General features: G+C 36.9%; 3 protein-coding genes across 3 annotated transcripts; 1 reads left to right on the top strand and 2 right to left on the bottom strand.

Moving 5' to 3' along the window:
* Nucleotides 1-87: 87 nt before the first annotated feature.
* Nucleotides 88-6,677, bottom strand: p2rx5 (purinergic receptor P2X, ligand-gated ion channel, 5). Its single transcript, XM_058774468.1, has 12 exons — nucleotides 6,279-6,677; nucleotides 5,354-5,504; nucleotides 4,858-4,929; nucleotides 4,603-4,678; nucleotides 4,313-4,397; nucleotides 4,068-4,148; nucleotides 2,782-2,923; nucleotides 1,974-2,113; nucleotides 1,572-1,662; nucleotides 1,412-1,477; nucleotides 1,215-1,300; nucleotides 88-1,119 (listed from the first exon to the last, which is right to left on the bottom strand). The coding sequence occupies exons 1-12, from the start codon at nucleotides 6,410-6,412 to the stop codon at nucleotides 822-824; spliced, it is 1,422 nt and encodes a 473-aa protein (XP_058630451.1). The 5' UTR covers nucleotides 6,413-6,677; the 3' UTR covers nucleotides 88-821.
* A 2,212-nt stretch (nucleotides 6,678-8,889) lies between these two features.
* On the bottom strand, nucleotides 8,890-11,777 carry ubb (ubiquitin B). Its single transcript, XM_058775589.1, has 2 exons — nucleotides 11,629-11,777; nucleotides 8,890-10,680 (listed from the first exon to the last, which is right to left on the bottom strand). Exon 2 carries the CDS (start codon nucleotides 10,678-10,680, stop codon nucleotides 9,073-9,075), a length of 1,608 nt encoding a protein of 535 aa, XP_058631572.1. The 5' UTR covers nucleotides 11,629-11,777; the 3' UTR covers nucleotides 8,890-9,072.
* Nucleotides 11,778-14,131: 2,354 nt separating this feature from the next.
* On the top strand, nucleotides 14,132-17,139 carry cenpv (centromere protein V). Its single transcript, XM_058774782.1, has 5 exons — nucleotides 14,132-14,354; nucleotides 14,589-14,687; nucleotides 15,258-15,327; nucleotides 15,459-15,573; nucleotides 15,718-17,139. The coding sequence occupies exons 1-5, from the start codon at nucleotides 14,329-14,331 to the stop codon at nucleotides 15,852-15,854; spliced, it is 447 nt and encodes a 148-aa protein (XP_058630765.1). The 5' UTR covers nucleotides 14,132-14,328; the 3' UTR covers nucleotides 15,855-17,139.
* The last annotated feature ends 21 nt before the right edge of the window (nucleotides 17,140-17,160 follow it).

Here is a 17,160-nt window from a genome sequence, read left to right on the forward strand (position 1 = left end):
TTGTGAACAGTTACAGTCACATTTATCGGTGTCCTAAGTGCTTGAACTGTGCAATCATTTGGAATTGGTACAATTTTTGAATGATATTGAAACGCTCTCCAATGTTGCATTTATTTGATCAGAAATAGAGTACATTAATATTGTGAAATATTACAATTAAAATACAGTTTTTTTATTTTCATATATTTTAATGTCATGTATTTCTGTAATGGCAAAGCTGAATTTTCAGCAGTCATTACTGCAGTATTCAGTGTCACATGATCCTTCAGAAATCATTCTAGGCCCAGTTTCATAGACAGTTTCCAGGGGCTAATATGCTGATTTAGTGCTTAAGAAAATAGTTGGTCAACATTATACATTTAGAAAGTTCAAAACATTCAGAAGAACAGAATTAGAATTAAGAAATATAATTATTTTATCAATTTAATGCATTCTTTAAAAAAAACCTGACCCCAAACTTTTCAATGGTAGTGTAGATATTTTTTTCATTTTTCTTCTTAACTCTTTTTCACATTTACAACATTATCAAGATGAAAGTAATGCACTGACCCAAGTATTTTTTGTCAAATATTTTAACATTTATTCAACCTTGGTTTGACAATTTTTAATGTCGGGCCATATTTACAGTATATTAAATAATTTATATTTATCTTATTGCAAATCCTTTGTAACAAAAATTTCCATTGCCATTTAAAACACTAGAAGAGCATATCAACAACACTGGCAGTATTCCTCTTTGGTATGACTGAGCATAGACCTGCTATAATACCTCCTTTCATACATTCACAGTAAATCCAATGGGATTCAGCATCAAAAATCCTCTACTGGTTGCGTGGTGTTCTCAGGGTGGAAACAGGAGAAATGGTCTGTTTTTCTGTAGCGTGCTGAGTCCTGAATGACACTGTGCCCTGTGGCTTTCTCTCAGAACTGTGGGTTTTGAGCGCTGAGCTTGTGGGCTGGATCTGTCTCTCTGGGTTGTTATTGGGCTGGCATGATGTCACCGATGTCAATGGCTGCATTTCTGTTCCCTGTTTCTCCTCTCTCTTGTGCCGCCCATCTTGGCGATGGTGGCCGTGGTGTCTCGCATGCTTTCTCTCTCTCTGCTTTCCAGATTGCTTTCTGTGGATACAAATAGTATATAATAATCCACTACATCTTTCTAATCTTCCAAGTAAACCTTTTTAAGAAGTCGACAAGAGACACTAGACACTCACTTTGTGACTGCCTCAAATTTTGTCTCTCGGTAGAAGGAGCTTTTGCTCATCATGTAGAGCAGAATCATGTCACAGGCAAACACCCCCTGTGGAATGAGATGAACACCAATCACACAAGAATCTCTGAAAGATTTTGTTTTGTGCCTTTTATACTTCAACTATTAGCGACACCATCTGTAACTATCTTATATACTCACAGCACCCATTAAAGCAAGTCCAGAGCCAATACTGATCACTGTAGGAATGATGCTGAATCTCCCAGCCTCGAAAACAGATAAACACCATATTTTTATCATTACACCATAACCCTAATGAGAGAAATCTTTAAGAATTTTCAATAAAATGTTTATCTCTTACCTTTCCATTAACTAATATATCAAAGCGAATGCCATACACTTTAAATAGATTCCGATAGGTTTGACCTGCTGCATCATGGTATCGAGCAAATCTTGAAAAAAGAGAGAAACATGTCAGCCAATATAATAATACTATTTCAAATCTAAATGCTTTAAACAAAAACAAAAAGTAAAGGTTTAAGCCATTTTATTGTAAAAAAAATAAATAAAAAAACGTTATAGAACACTAGCCACTCAGTAATCCTCTTTGTCAATGAATCATTTTTTAGGTTCAGCTTTGCTGGCATGTTTTAGTTGGTGGAGTTTTTAAGAAATCATGTGCAGTTAGCAAAGTTAGCAAAACAGCAGAAATCACTTACAGAACCTTGTTTCATGAGCTAAACTCAATAAATCAGAACAATACCTGAAGTTGTAACCCGAAATGGCAGAGTTCTGGGAATTTTTAGAGGAATCTAAGCGTGTGAAGCTATATTCAGGGTTACATTGAGATTCATCTTTATCCAAATCACAATTCCATTCGATTCCAACTCCAATTGAACCACCCTGTGTGTGTATAGAAAACAATGATATCAGTTAATAACATTACCCTCTGCATTAAATTCAGGGCACTATGATATTCCTTTGCAGTTCTGGCAATTCATTTGTCCAATCTAAGTCAATAAAGGTTTTTTTTTTTTAGCATAATAGCATAAATAAATAATGCATTCATATCAAATAGTGTATTCATATCAGTGCCAGCTGACACTTTTGCTTGAAAATATTGGCATACAGTGCAAACAGTGCATTTTCAATCCATACCTGATGCTTCACGTGCCAATTGTTTTGGGTTAAAAATTGTAATTGTGGTTATCTTTCTTTCTTTTCTTCTCTCTCTCTCTCTCTCTCTCGCGCTCTTCTGAATAAATGCCAAATTGTATGATATTTTGCTATATTTTAATTATATGCAGACACATAAGACATTCAAACATAAGTATGGCCTAAGTGTCCAAATACTTTTGGGCATGCCTGGATCAGCCTTTGTATATTATTATTTACATGAGCATCTTTTTAAAAGAATCCCCAAATCATATACTAAAAAGATTACTGTCTTAATGTGGACAGGTTAGGATATGATCTCTCTTTGATTATACATTGAGCTGCTGCTTGAACATCAACTACCAGTGTGTTACAATGGTGGAGACTTAACTTGTCGTCTTGTTTGAAACACTTGCCTTTGTTGCCATATCCTGGAAACTGTATCCAGTCCAGTTAATCACATCTCCCACAAGAAAGATGGGACAATAGGGATGATGGTCCTTATCATATCTGCACATCTTCAGATATGTGCTGTTAGTGGTAGGCAGGACGTTTGATCTTCAAGTGAAAAAAAGTAGGAGAAGCAGTATCTGAAACAGCTCATAGCATTTGCTTGATCTACAATGTGATGACTTTGCAGAGATCATGCCAGTAAGGACAGAGGAACAACTGTCACACTTGTCAGGCAAGGCAGTAAGTCTCAGTTCATGCACCACCCGCTGAGCTGGTATAAATAGAGATGAGTAAGCGAGAGATATTCAGAGCAGCTTGTGCTGTCGTGCTGTGCCATCAGTATCCAAACATAACGCTTCATTATGTGCAAGCAAGCCTGCTCTTTCACACTGCTACACATGGTGGGAGATTTAGAGAACTTTGTATATAGCATTTGTTTTTCCTCTTTATTTTTGGTATATTGCAATGACAACTCAGTTTAGATTAGTTAGTGTGCTCGTTTAAAAGGATTGTATTGGCTTTTAAATAATAGCTTGCCAGATGACACTGTATTTAAGCTATAGAAATGATCCTGTCTATGCACTTGTGAGTGAACTATGAACTTTATTATTCTGCAGGAGTTTGAAATGACAACAGAACATCCTGTGCTGACACAGAAACAAACCTGTTTGAATGCAGCATATAAAACACCCAAACAGGGGGACTAAAGTCATATTTGTATAATACTAAATACTGAGTCGCTCAGCTAGTGTCCATATCGCATAAACTCGAATTGCTTGATATGATCTACAGATTTCACGAGGAAGGATTTTAACTGCAGCATCCTGTGGGGGTGAAGAGGTTTTAAGCATTTTATAATTGCTCCACCTAAAACTCAGATGGTGCTTTGCAAAGGAAATAACATGCAAAATATTAAACTGAAGAAACCTAGTTGAAAAGCTTAAAAAGAATATTGCACATTGGTTCAGTTCTATCTTGCACAGATGAGTATACACAATGAACATTTAACAAGCTTCAATCACTTATTAGGTCAGTAAATGCATTTGCAACTAGTCACAGCCGATTATATATATATATATATATATATATATAGAGAGAGAGAGAGAGAGAGAGAGAGAGAGAGATAATAGATAGATTGATAAATAGATGTTTTTTTAAACATACTTATTTAGTTTTGTGGGAACATTTATTCTGTAGCCTTCATTATATAAAATAAACACACTGACTTGATGCCTCTAGGTTGACTTACTTGGAGAAGGCAAATTTCGGAAACTTGATGAAGTTCTTTACATAAATTGTGAAGTTTTCTGCCTTTGCCAGCATTGGCTCCCTGTTACAACATTTGAAACATTACAGGTACAACAATATATATTTTTTTTTTCTTCAAATAGTTTCATATAGGCATGAAGAGCGAATTATAGTGCAAAAAGGTGAAGTAGATGTACTGCAACTGAACATGGATTGAAAGAAATTGGTACAAAACTGTTTTCTTACGATGGTGTCTGGCCATGTTCAACAGGGCACCAGGCATGAATCTCACACGTTCCTGTGTCGTTTATACAGCGGCCTGTCTTCACTCCTGAATAAACAACAATAAAATGTAGTCCCTTTAAGGCTCAGGAATTTAAACTTGCCAGTGGGTCATAGTGTGACACAATGTAACATCTTTTTTTTTTTTTTTTAAGAAGAATCTTACATTCTCACAAAGGTTGTCCTTTTGTATAACTTCAGGCATGCAGTTAGGGGACAAAAGGTTTGATATTTCATTTAGGTTTTGTGCTTACCATGGCCTGCTATGACAGATTCCCCTTCCACACATTCATTGTCATAAGTACATAAACCATCTGGCACTTTAGAACTCTGAAATAAGTCAAATGAACCAAACATATACAACAAACACAGTGATTTTAAAATGTACAAAGATCAAAAACGTCTATACGAATACAGCTCAGTACTACTCTTTTCAACAGATGCCTCATATCTTTGGTTGCATAATTTGTGTTGAGAATAACCAAATAAAACTACAACCTGTCTCTTACCTCAGGGCAGTAACCCAGCTTTTGGTTGGGTGTCACTACATAATTTGTCACCATAAAGAAGACTCTGTCCCCCTGTTTGTAAAAAAAAATAAATAAATAAAAATATAAAGTAAACAAAGACATGTTCTTGCAACAGACATTTTAAACAGCAAATTAACTGATCAGAACACTGACATTTGTGTCAAATGGGATGCTCTCACTTCAGCTTGTTTTCCACAGAACCAACAAGCTTTTGGTTCTTTTCAGCTGTTAATTTAGAGCACTACTAATATTAAGATAACCGAAAATAGATTTTTCATTGTGAAACATGATTAACATAATTGACACACTAAATGTTTAGTGTTCAAATTCAAAGCAAAAGCTGTGTGTCATGTTAACATTTGTAGGAATATCCATTATGAAATATATAAAACAGAGATTTTGAGAAAGACTGTTAACAGGTGGTTTTCAAATATATTTCTTCCAAAGCAAATATACAGGAAAGAAGTGTGTTTACTTGTGGGGGGATGACATAGTCCTCTGCACCCCATAGCTGCAGACCATACTGAGAGCTGTTGGTGAGATCTACACCCTTGAGTTTGGTGATCACTGAACTCTGGATGACTTCCTCAGTCTCCTGATACCCTTTCTTCCAAAGAAAAACCCACCTTTAAGAAGACACACAAGCAAAAGAAAACAAACAGTGTGAGAAATAACAACTTAGATTGTGAAAAGTATAAAAAGACATTTATTCTTATTTATTTAGAGTATAAAAAAGAGGATCTGCGCGTGAGCTACAGAGAGCAATGCTGTAAGTCACATGTCCTATATATGGCCAACACAGCCTGAAGGATGTTATAATCTATAGACAACATTAAATTAAAGGTCTAGATTAGTTATTTCTGGCAAAGGACCACTATTGAACAGTTTTAAAGAGCAATTATGAAATCAGGCTAGTGCTTTTGTGTGTAGCATTTGGCCACAGCACATGTGATCCAGGTCATCTTACATTCAGCTTTTGTTGCACTTTCATGGTGTAAGAACCCCAAACACTATTTGAACATTAAAAATACAAAGGTATTAGGTTTTTGTCTGGTTCTGGTGCATCTATAGACTAAATGGAGATTACTAATCTGAATCAAAACAAGTCTTTTTCACTACATGCAAAATTTACAAACCGAACACCAGCAGGTCAAACAGTGCAGGGACACTGCAATGGTTCCAGTCTTTCCCTTGATATAAATAACATTCGAGACGTGGCGCTTTAACTGTCGGCTTACATTCGGTTTGTTGAAATATATTTGACAGTAACCATTTTTAACATAAAGAAACACTTAATGACCTATTATAATATGTGTTTTGAAGATTCAATCTTCCAAACACTGACAGAGCCCGTTCGTTCACCTCAACGTCTTGATTTAGAGAAAGCACAAGGCACCTACCCGATCAGATATCCAATCACCCCCAGCTGAAAGAGTCTGAACAGAACTCCGACCTTTTTGTTTTTAGCGATGACAAATTTCTCGGTCTTGTAATCGAGTAGAGAAAAGAAAAAGTTACCCCAGGTCTGAGCCATGCTCCTGTGTAATTGACAGCGTCGAAGCAGCTGTCAACTGCTCTGCGCAGACGGTGGTGCAGACGGTGGTGCAGACGGTTCTTCCCCCTAAATGTTGTGTCAAAACCTTTTGCTGTTTGATTTATCAGATTTCTCCTTTCGTTCCGGAAATATTTCTTTATTTTGACAATATTACTATCATTGATGCAACTGCTGATGTGAGCAGTAAATAAGGGGTTAAGCTGTTTTAAGGACGAAACAAAAGCAACTTCTAAGGTAGGGATAGGAATCGATTCCGAGGCGTTGGGAATCGAGAGTCGATTCCAATCCCATCAAGAGGAATCGACTCCTCATTCAGAGCCTTTTTCAGTTCAACAAAGCTTATCTATGGGTGCCTCTCAAACTGAAGGCTGCATCCTAAGAAGGATGCATTGCACACATTTAAATTCACGAAAATAAACGGAAAGAAAACGAGTCGGTACTGAGATCATCAGAATTTGAGGATGCAGCCTTCCGTTTGAGAAGCACCATTCGCCTCCCTCATGCTCGATAAAAGTCGTAATTGAGAGTTGTGAGATAAAAGATCATTCTTTTATATATATATATATATATATATATATATATATATATATATATATATATATAAAAGATCGATTTCATTTTATATTTTTATTACCCTTCGCCTCATGCTCGCTGAAAGTTATCAGAAGTCTGATTCTTTTCCACGAAAAGGTTGTTTCGGATAGATAGTTTTAATGAACAGTTAAAAAAAATGATTCCGGGGTTATTTCAGTTATTATTTCACGGTGGAACTGGCTTAAATTGTCCACAATTTTGAGCGCTGCACGACAGAATAGATCATGATGTGATCGAGGGTCTTGATCTTATTTCCATCTAAAATACTATTTATTTATTTATTTTTTATTATTTCTATCAGCCAATGATAATTCTAAAAGAAAACGTCACGAGCATAGATCAGTGGCCGAGCATCTGATTGATTGACAGATAAACCACGAGCTCTATCAGTGTTATTGTTAATGTTCTGGTTATTTTGTTTCAATGTACAGTTTGTTAATTTTGTGCAAAGCATACAGTCAAAGTAAACTTCATCATTCAGACACTTCATGTCTTGTTCAATTCATGCGATAAATGCATGTCCCTGCTGAGCAGTGAGCTATGACTACCGTAATTTCACGGGCAAAGCAGACAAAATTACAATTTAAAAATCAATCATAGCAATAGAAATGTATCGTCATTTTTTACAAATAAAGCTTCATATTATGAGAAGGATACCTTTATATCTTGCAGTCATGGCAAGATTAGGTTCCTTCAAAAACAAAAAATCGAAAGAATCGGAAAAGAATCGAAAACAACAGAGGAATCGATTCTTTGAATCGAATCCCATCGATTCCAGAACCAGGAATCGGACTCGATTCCAAAAATTTCGGAATCTTACAGCCTAGTCTTTTTAGTCGTGAGAACACTTCACAATGAGGCCCATTTTATTAGCATTAGTTAATGTCCTAACATAGGTTTAATATCAACATTAAACTTTTAAACTAAATTTAAAATCAACATTAGCGGATTAACATTAGATTGTGTAAATAGGTATTATTAAGGATTGTAAATGAACAACAATCAGTATAAAATTGACATTAACCTAGATACTTAATGCGGTGAATATGGTATAGCATTAAACCCTATTGTAAATGTTATGACTGATTTTCATAATATTAGGTCTCGTCGCCTTATGTCCAGGGCTGCAAGGCGTTTTGACTTGTGGAATTTCATGACTTTTCCTCGACCTTTCCAGTCGTTACAGAATTAGGATTTATTTTTAGATAATACCTTACAGAGATTGCTGGCAAGATTTCCATTTAAATCTATTATAATTATTTGTATAACTTTAAAATTTCACTCTTTTCTTTTTTAAATCATTGATTTAGGTCTTAGAAAAATGGTACAACCCAACCAGTATAACACTGAACCAGCAAAGACACAAACAACTTTAAGCAGTGCAGCAAACAAGTTATACAATTTTGTTACGATTTATGTAAGGCTTTATTGGAATTTCATCCAGTTTACAAGACACTTGGTGGCACCATTTTTAAATTTATAGCAGCAGCTGTTGAACCTGCCCATCATAGATTACACCGAAATAGATTTGCAGTGATTTTCACCCTAGGGTCTCACCAAATAGGAGTAAGAAATTAGGCGGCTGCCATGTAGCTTTTAAATTATAATTTATTAAACAAGATGTCTAGGGATTACCCATTTAAGTGCCAAGATCCAAAAATTGATAGTTTAACAGGCTTAGAGCCACTTCTAATTTAATTATAATTTGACATAAAATATGACTTGCATGGTCCCTTTTGCATGCTACAGCACAATCCTGCGCTTTGTGTCCTTTTCTTTTTGAGAAGAAAACCAGTGTCCTATTTCACTCATTTAAATTTAAGATATTGTACTAGTAGTGCACAAAGACCAGGAAACAATCATACATTTCAATGCTTTTATTTTGACATTTTGAACATAAAAAAAACAGGTGGAAAAAAAAAAAAATTGTAATAAAATGTAACTGGATTCAGTAATAAAGTATGGAGAGAAGAGGGGACAAAAGTGGTGAGTGCATGAACAGGGGATACTGAAGGAATTAAATGTCCATTTTTGAGATTGTCAGTTTAAATATCTGAACCTCCCCTGAGACGCAGCACCAGATGCAAGGTGGACTCTTTCTGGATGTTGTAGTCAGACAGTGTGCGACCATCTTCTAGCTGTTTGCCAGCAAAGATCAGCCTCTGCTGGTCAGGGGGAATGCCTTCTTTATCCTGGATCTTTGCCTTGACGTTCTCAATGGTGTCGCTTGGCTCAACCTCAAGGGTGATGGTCTTGCCAGTGAGGGTCTTGACGAAGATCTGCATGCCTCCCCTGAGACGCAGCACCAGATGCAAGGTGGACTCTTTCTGGATGTTGTAGTCAGACAGTGTGCGACCATCTTCTAGCTGTTTGCCAGCAAAGATCAGCCTCTGCTGGTCAGGGGGAATGCCTTCTTTATCCTGGATCTTTGCCTTGACGTTCTCAATGGTGTCGCTTGGCTCAACCTCAAGGGTGATGGTCTTGCCTGTCAAGGTCTTGACGAAGATCTGCATGCCTCCCCTGAGACGCAGCACCAGATGCAAGGTGGACTCTTTCTGGATGTTGTAGTCAGACAGTGTGCGACCATCTTCTAGCTGTTTGCCAGCAAAGATCAGCCTCTGCTGGTCAGGGGGAATGCCTTCTTTATCCTGGATCTTTGCCTTGACGTTCTCAATGGTGTCGCTTGGCTCAACCTCAAGGGTGATGGTCTTGCCTGTCAAGGTCTTGACGAAGATCTGCATGCCTCCCCTGAGACGCAGCACCAGATGCAAGGTGGACTCTTTCTGGATGTTGTAGTCAGACAGTGTGCGACCATCTTCTAGCTGTTTGCCAGCAAAGATCAGCCTCTGCTGGTCAGGGGGAATGCCTTCTTTATCCTGGATCTTTGCCTTGACGTTCTCAATGGTGTCGCTTGGCTCAACCTCAAGGGTGATGGTCTTGCCTGTCAAGGTCTTGACGAAGATCTGCATGCCTCCCCTGAGACGCAGCACCAGATGCAAGGTGGACTCTTTCTGGATGTTGTAGTCAGACAGTGTGCGACCATCTTCTAGCTGTTTGCCAGCAAAGATCAGCCTCTGCTGGTCAGGGGGAATGCCTTCTTTATCCTGGATCTTTGCCTTGACGTTCTCAATGGTGTCGCTTGGCTCAACCTCAAGGGTGATGGTCTTGCCTGTCAAGGTCTTGACGAAGATCTGCATGCCTCCCCTGAGACGCAGCACCAGATGCAAGGTGGACTCTTTCTGGATGTTGTAGTCAGACAGTGTGCGACCATCTTCTAGCTGTTTGCCAGCAAAGATCAGCCTCTGCTGGTCAGGGGGAATGCCTTCTTTATCCTGGATCTTTGCCTTGACGTTCTCAATGGTGTCGCTTGGCTCAACCTCAAGGGTGATGGTCTTGCCTGTCAAGGTCTTGACGAAGATCTGCATGCCTCCCCTGAGACGCAGCACCAGATGCAAGGTGGACTCTTTCTGGATGTTGTAGTCAGACAGTGTGCGACCATCTTCTAGCTGTTTGCCAGCAAAGATCAGCCTCTGCTGGTCAGGGGGAATGCCTTCTTTATCCTGGATCTTTGCCTTGACGTTCTCAATGGTGTCGCTTGGCTCAACCTCAAGGGTGATGGTCTTACCAGTGAGGGTTTTGACAAAGATCTGCATCTATAAACAAAGATAAAGAAAAAAGAAAAAAACTCATCAACTAATTTAAAACTATCGGTGCACATTCATTTACAGCAAAATTAAAACAGAAATCACAGATGAATGCTTTAAGCTTCAGAAAGATTTTTGGAACACCACGAAACTCCAAAGAAGAAAAAAAAAAAAAAAAAAAAAAATCTTACATATCACTTTATCACTGTTAACAGTTTAGTACACTATTAGCATGATTTAAATTTAATTGATACATTCAGTTTGTATTTCCTCACTTTAACATAAATTTGCTAAATTAAGAGTAATTAAACAGTATTAAACTGTTTAGACAGTACTGTATTAAACCGTAATAAGGTATCCTTATCCAAAAGGAAATCATTTCAATGGTATTTCTCTTAATGTTTACTTTAACGATTTCTCAAAAGATCATTTTAAGACTGGCAGGGAAAAACGCATTAGTACCTGCTGAACTGTCTTATGAATTATTATATCCTACATATCAAAGAAGAACATGCTCGGTTTTCTAAACAAAAACAAAAAAAAAATATCTGAAATAAATTTTCAATAAGTAAATAAACGACAGCAGAACTACGAGACGTTTAGTTTTTAAAAACTGTACTGCGCAACACCATACAACCTTTCTGTAATATGGCGGCGTTACAGTAACATCCGGGCTCTTTGTTCAAAGTGTACTATGATTCAGCAAAAACATATCTGACGAAACTTAACTCGATCGTAAAGCACGAATATAATGACTTCACAAATAAGAAGCAAACACATCCATTTTGTAACGTAACCTATGATGTTAGGCTTCTAACTTTGATTAAAAGAATTATGAATTACAGCTTAATTTGTCCAGACATCTAAAAATGACCGACAAGAATCAAACGACACATTAAGAATTTATTCTTAAAGTCTTGAATAATATTATCAAACCAATTGGATGTTCATTCTTACCTTTTAGAAAAGCTTGTAGACTATGATATTTCTTCTGAAAATGTACGTATCTTCTTCTCCGTAGAAAAATCTGCTGTTGAATGTGAGCGCTACTGTATTTATACAAACCCAGGGGAGTGACGTTTATGGTACGTCACATGACAAGATCCTTCCGCAGCCAAAACTTCTGTTTGTTAAAACGTTCAAATATGCTTTAAACCTAAAGATTTATATGGTGTTTTTTAAGAATTAAATGTTTTGTATATGTATTTTAAATATATAATTATTATCACATTGTATCAAAAAACGAAGTCTCCAGAATATGCTAGAATGGGCTGGCCTTTGTTACACCCTTCAGGCAGTGATTGGCTGGTTGTGTTGTTTGTTCGCTTTGCTATTGGCGATTCAGACCTTTGGAATCTGGGCCAGGCAAAGAGCAGGGCTATGTCATGCAGTGAAAACACAAATTGAATAGTCTGGAATATTTAATATTCTTAAATCAGTCTTGCTAATAATTGTATCAAAAACTACAATCCCTTGCTAAACTTATGGGACAAGTTCTGCATGTTTTTGTTTTTGATTTTTAAAGCATAATTATAGCCTAGAAATGACAGGCTGTTGTCCCCAAAATAGTGTTTGCTCAAAACATGGTTTGTTTACAAAAATCAGCTTCACTGTAACTGTGTTTCCATGAAGTACATTGTTTGTGTTTAGAGGCTTTACAGAGTTGTGTCAACCAGCACACTTAATATAGAACGCAATGTGTGACACAGATGGCGTTGCTTTGAAACAGTTGACCTAAGACATGCTGCCTGCAGTATCTGTTGCAGCAATGTAGGTCATTTTCTCTGGGTAAGCTAACAGACATTCACCACTGTAACAAAGTAGGACCTGACTCCCAAATAAAAATTGTGGGATTTTGTAACAGTTTTACATTGTTAGTGGTGGCACTATCCTCTGTTATTACAGAAAGGTCTAAGGCTAAAGTTATAAGAATTTTCATTCTGTTTTCTATACTGTACACTATGTGTTGGACAGAAATATGTTATTTCCCATGTGATTCTGTGTCAAGCATGCATGAACAAAACCACAAACAAGATGAACCAGCTCTAAGTTTGCTCTGAGGTGTATTGCTGGTTACTGCCTGTTGTAAGCAGTTTGTTTCTTTTACCAGAACGTACAGTACTGTGGGTGTGCTGTTAAAATAAAATACCATAAAATAATTACCCAAGATGATTAAACATTAACTGGCTTGGACTTGTATTGTGGAACTGCTCTTTGAGCCTTGTTTATCTGGACAGTCATCCACTTAGTGGATTAGTATCATTGTGGAATCAGGTCCCTGTTCCTTCTTCCGTGAGCATGAACAGCTGCTACAAGATTATCTAGATCACCCAACTGGAGATGGTCCTCACTGCAGAAAACAAGATCCAGGGGGTGTGGTTGGATCTAGATCCAACTGCTCCCACCTTACATTTACCTATACCTACCCGTCTCCATCCCCTGATCACTAAACCCACCCATCCCCACACCTAAACCTACCATCTCCACCCCCTAGATGTGGATCCAACTCCGCCCCCTGGATCTTTGTTCTGCAGTGAGGGGATACTGCCCAACTAAGCACGTTTTCTTGAAAACTGGGGGGTGGGGATTTTACATTTACACTTATTTCACTCCTATACTGAAAATAACAGTGAGGTGAAGGTTTAAGACGACAACCAGGAGAATATAGTGATCTTTAAGATGGTGTCATCAGTTTGTTTTTAGGTTTATAGATATGGTCTTGTCTGCTGTTACATTTGGGTCTCCATCTTAACCCAATGACACTTGGCACTTGAAAGTGATCTAATAATATAATGAGCTGGTCAGCATTTATGTTAATATAAATTTGAGATTCCTATTTTACCTCACTGCTCTTCTAAAGTGATAATGTCATTTGTATTGTTTTTGCTTTGTGTTCTTAAAAGCAAAGATGTTTTCCAAGACAATTACAGGAAATACATAACATAAATATTCTGAAAATCGCTAGAAATTTCCTGGTTATTATTGCCTGACCCGTGCTGATACACGTCACATGAGTTGCCACATCATCAGACTGAACTCAAAAGAGTGTTTGTTCAGATCCAGATCTTGTGTACATTGAACTTTCAGGAGTGTGTGCATATCACTTTAAATGTTTAATACATTCCTGTCTGTAATTTAATCTGTTATTAACACCAGGCAATACAATTACAGAATGTTAATATATATATATATATATTGTTGAAACAAACCGGTTTAAACTCATTTTGGAAATCAACAGCAACTCATACTTTATTGTTATTTATTTAACAACACAATGGCCCCCAGAAAAGTCATGTGACTAATGTTCAAAGACCATCTGTATTCTGTATACATGACTTATTTATATTTATGCAAACCAGTTCAGCCTGTTTCGAAGAAAACAAGTTTTTCCTGCTCTGATATTATCCTGGACTTTGTCTGGGCTTGTATTTCAACAGCTGAACGGGTGGAACCACATGACGCCGAGGGCAAAATGAGCTGGCTGAAGCATGTGACCCAGCCAGTCAACAGAGGCTGTTCTGTTTTGCAAGCAGTAGTGATGGTTATCAACAAAGTATGGAATGTTCTACACGAGAGCATGATTTAACACTTTAAACCGGTTAGGTTGAAGACGACAAGCAACCAGTTTACATACATTAAGTTAGAGGTGCTAAAGGAATGGCATACGTAACTAAAGACAAAAGGTAGGCTATATGTAACCTTATCTTTCCCTGCGTCATGCACAGTGTTATGAACCAAAAGAATGATCGAAAAAAGTAGACATTAAACACAAAATACACGGGTGTTTATCTTGCTTCCCAAATAAAAGCAATCCCTTCAATAAGTATATTTAACTAAAGTCCCTTGATCGCATACTCTGGTAAATACATTAGCCAATGAGGTACAGATGGTCTCAAGTAAATAACTTGTTTTTCCAGGGAGCGTGATGGTCTTGTGAAACACACCGGAGGTTGCCACTGTGGCGCGGTGCGTTTTGAGGTGTGGAGTGCTCCAGATTTACATGTGTTCAATTGCAAGTAAGGACCATCAACAGCCATTAACACAGTCATAGTACAACGGTCAAAACGTGTGATTGTGTGATCACGTGGATGACTTTCTGAATACCTTGGAGTGGAAAGTGTCGTCTGGGTCATTCGAAGAAATGGGGGTATTTTACATAATGAAAAGCCTTAAATCATTCTTTTAGGCAAAGAGTGTCTTTAAATGTTAATGCCATCAGTTGTTGCCAACAATGTCTTGACCCTACAAGGTAAAATATAGTCTTGATGCTGATATTTCTACAAATAGCCTATTCATTTGTAAATAATCATGATTTTCAAATCATGATAAAGTTATCTATTTCAAATAGTTCCTTACGGACAGACGTTGGACAAAAATATAAGATTAAGTGATGAAAAATGAATTATGATGTCAGTATGATTATCATACGATTGTCAGTTTTATTTATGACATTGTACATCAGAGATGCTAGCTACAAATTGGTGTCAGCTTTTCATAGTTAAAGTAATTGTTTTCATATAAGAGACTAAAGTCCCCTTTTGATGAGGTAACCCACCTACTGTTTGTTTCGCTTTCTTGTGTCTCAGTTGCAGTATTTGCACAAAGAAACAGAATCGCCACTTCATTGTGCCAAAATCCCAGTTCACCTTGCTGCAGGTATGGGATTTGAAGCATGTTCACAGGATCTATTTGAGCTCTGGCTGGATGTTTGGTGTAGATGAAGAGTGCAAAGTACATTTGTTCAGAATGCAGATAATCCTAATTCATACAATTATCCGGTTTCATAGGGATCAGACAACATAACCACATACACATTTAACACACACATGGCCAAGCACACGTTCTGCAAAACATGTGGTGTCCAGAGTTTCTACACGCCACGTTCCAACCCTGAAGGATTTGGTGAGTTGAACAGAAAGTTTACTGCATGGAAAGACTGAAATTGTGCCTTGTTTTCTATTAAATTATTAATCTTTTGTTGAAGAAAAAAGTTTGCTCTGTTATACGTGTCTTTTTACAAGTTAGAAATCTGCCATGTGTTTACAGGTGTGGCACCTCACTGTTTGGACCCTGGAACAGTGTGCAGTGTCACTGTAGAAGACTTCTGTGGGCAGAACTGGGAGAAAAGTATGCAGAAGCATCAAACTATAAGAAGTATGTCAAAACCAACAACAGACACATGACTCACTGTTTCTATCGGCCAATTAAGCCCTAAGACTAAATTGCACACTCCTGCTTCTCAAGGCAGTTTTAATTATATATTAATGACACTATGAATCAGACTTAAAGTTTTGTGGCATTTGTCTGTTAGCTTTAAGGACACCTACTGTATATGCTAATGTACTCCAAATTGTTGACAAAATTCACTTAAATACAATAAATATTTATTTTCTGAGAAATTGGACCAAAAAGATTCATGACTCATCTTGTATACACGGCACAGGTATAAACTAATTTTTGTGAAATAGCTTATTTTAGTCTAGAATGAAAACATTATTTCCCCCTAAATTATATATTGCTTCCTTAAAAACTGTCACCGTCCCACCTGTGGGACGCTTGGCGCTCTTTTTTTCGTTGTCTTTTTTCCCTATGAAATATTTGAGTAATCATCATAAATTATATATCATTTGAAAGCTTAAAACCTCAAAATTTATCCTGTGAAAACCATTTTGAAATCGGACATTGCGTTACCATGGAAATTGTACTTTAAAATCTTTTGGCGGTCTCCTCCCCCTTAGTGGGTGGTGTCAAGTGTCATATTACACAATGTATTACGGTCTTTTAGAATCAAAACTTTATATAATCTTGGCAAAATACATATTGTCGGAAAGGTCTGACTCTCAGGATTCCATATTTGGTGGTCTTTTTGTAATCTGAGTAAAATTGACAGAGAAATTTAGACATTTGTGACAGAAAAATGCATCAAAAAAAATTCTATGGAGTTGAATGGCACCCGGTGGCTGTTTGTAGTATGACGCCCTAAATAAAATCTCACAGGAACCTCAATTTTTCTCATATCAACTTCAAATTTGGAACATAACTTATTGAGACATAAGGCTTTAATTTTATGCCAATTTTAGGGTAAAACCTGTTATGTAAAATATTTATTTTATATAAAATATTAAAAAAATAATATTTTGTATTTTCTTTACAGTAAATTTAAACTTCTATAACTTTTTGTTACTTTCATATTTTAAAATAATTCCACTTTTGCAGTAATCTGCTGATTGTCTTCTTAAAAAAGAGTCCAACCTTATGTCTGTATTCCAAAGCATTCATGAATTATAAGAGTTTAAGTTTGGATAGTGCACTTTCATGTATATGTTCAAAAATGGGGGGTGACAGTTAAGGGGTTAAGAAATGTATCATCAGACATATACAACTGTTGAATGATATATACCCATGTTTGTATTGTGTTAATGTTTGTTTGTATTGAGGGTATGAGGAAAACTAATTAAAAAAAACAAAAAATTAATATCAAAAAACAAA

Source organism: Onychostoma macrolepis, chromosome 05 (genome assembly GCF_012432095.1).
Source record: "Onychostoma macrolepis isolate SWU-2019 chromosome 05, ASM1243209v1, whole genome shotgun sequence".
NCBI classification, from domain to species: domain Eukaryota; kingdom Metazoa; phylum Chordata; class Actinopteri; order Cypriniformes; family Cyprinidae; genus Onychostoma; species Onychostoma macrolepis.

Coding starts and splice junctions, on each gene's coding strand:
- p2rx5 (XM_058774468.1), bottom strand. CDS start 6,412: ATGGCTCAGACCTGGGGTAACTTTTTCTTTTCTCTACTCGATTACAAG. Junction 4,679..4,857: donor AGCTGGGTTACTGCCCTGAG/GTAAGAGACAGG, acceptor GACTTATTTCAG/AGTTCTAAAGTGCCAGATGG. Junction 2,114..2,781: donor TCCAGGATATGGCAACAAAG/GCAAGTGTTTCA, acceptor ATACACACACAG/GGTGGTTCAATTGGAGTTGG.
- ubb (XM_058775589.1), bottom strand. CDS start 10,680: ATGCAGATCTTTGTCAAAACCCTCACTGGTAAGACCATCACCCTTGAG.
- cenpv (XM_058774782.1), top strand. CDS start 14,329: ATGGCATACGTAACTAAAGACAAAAG. Junction 14,688..15,257: donor TTACATGTGTTCAATTGCAA/GTAAGGACCATC, acceptor CTTGTGTCTCAG/TTGCAGTATTTGCACAAAGA. Junction 15,574..15,717: donor TTCCAACCCTGAAGGATTTG/GTGAGTTGAACA, acceptor ATGTGTTTACAG/GTGTGGCACCTCACTGTTTG.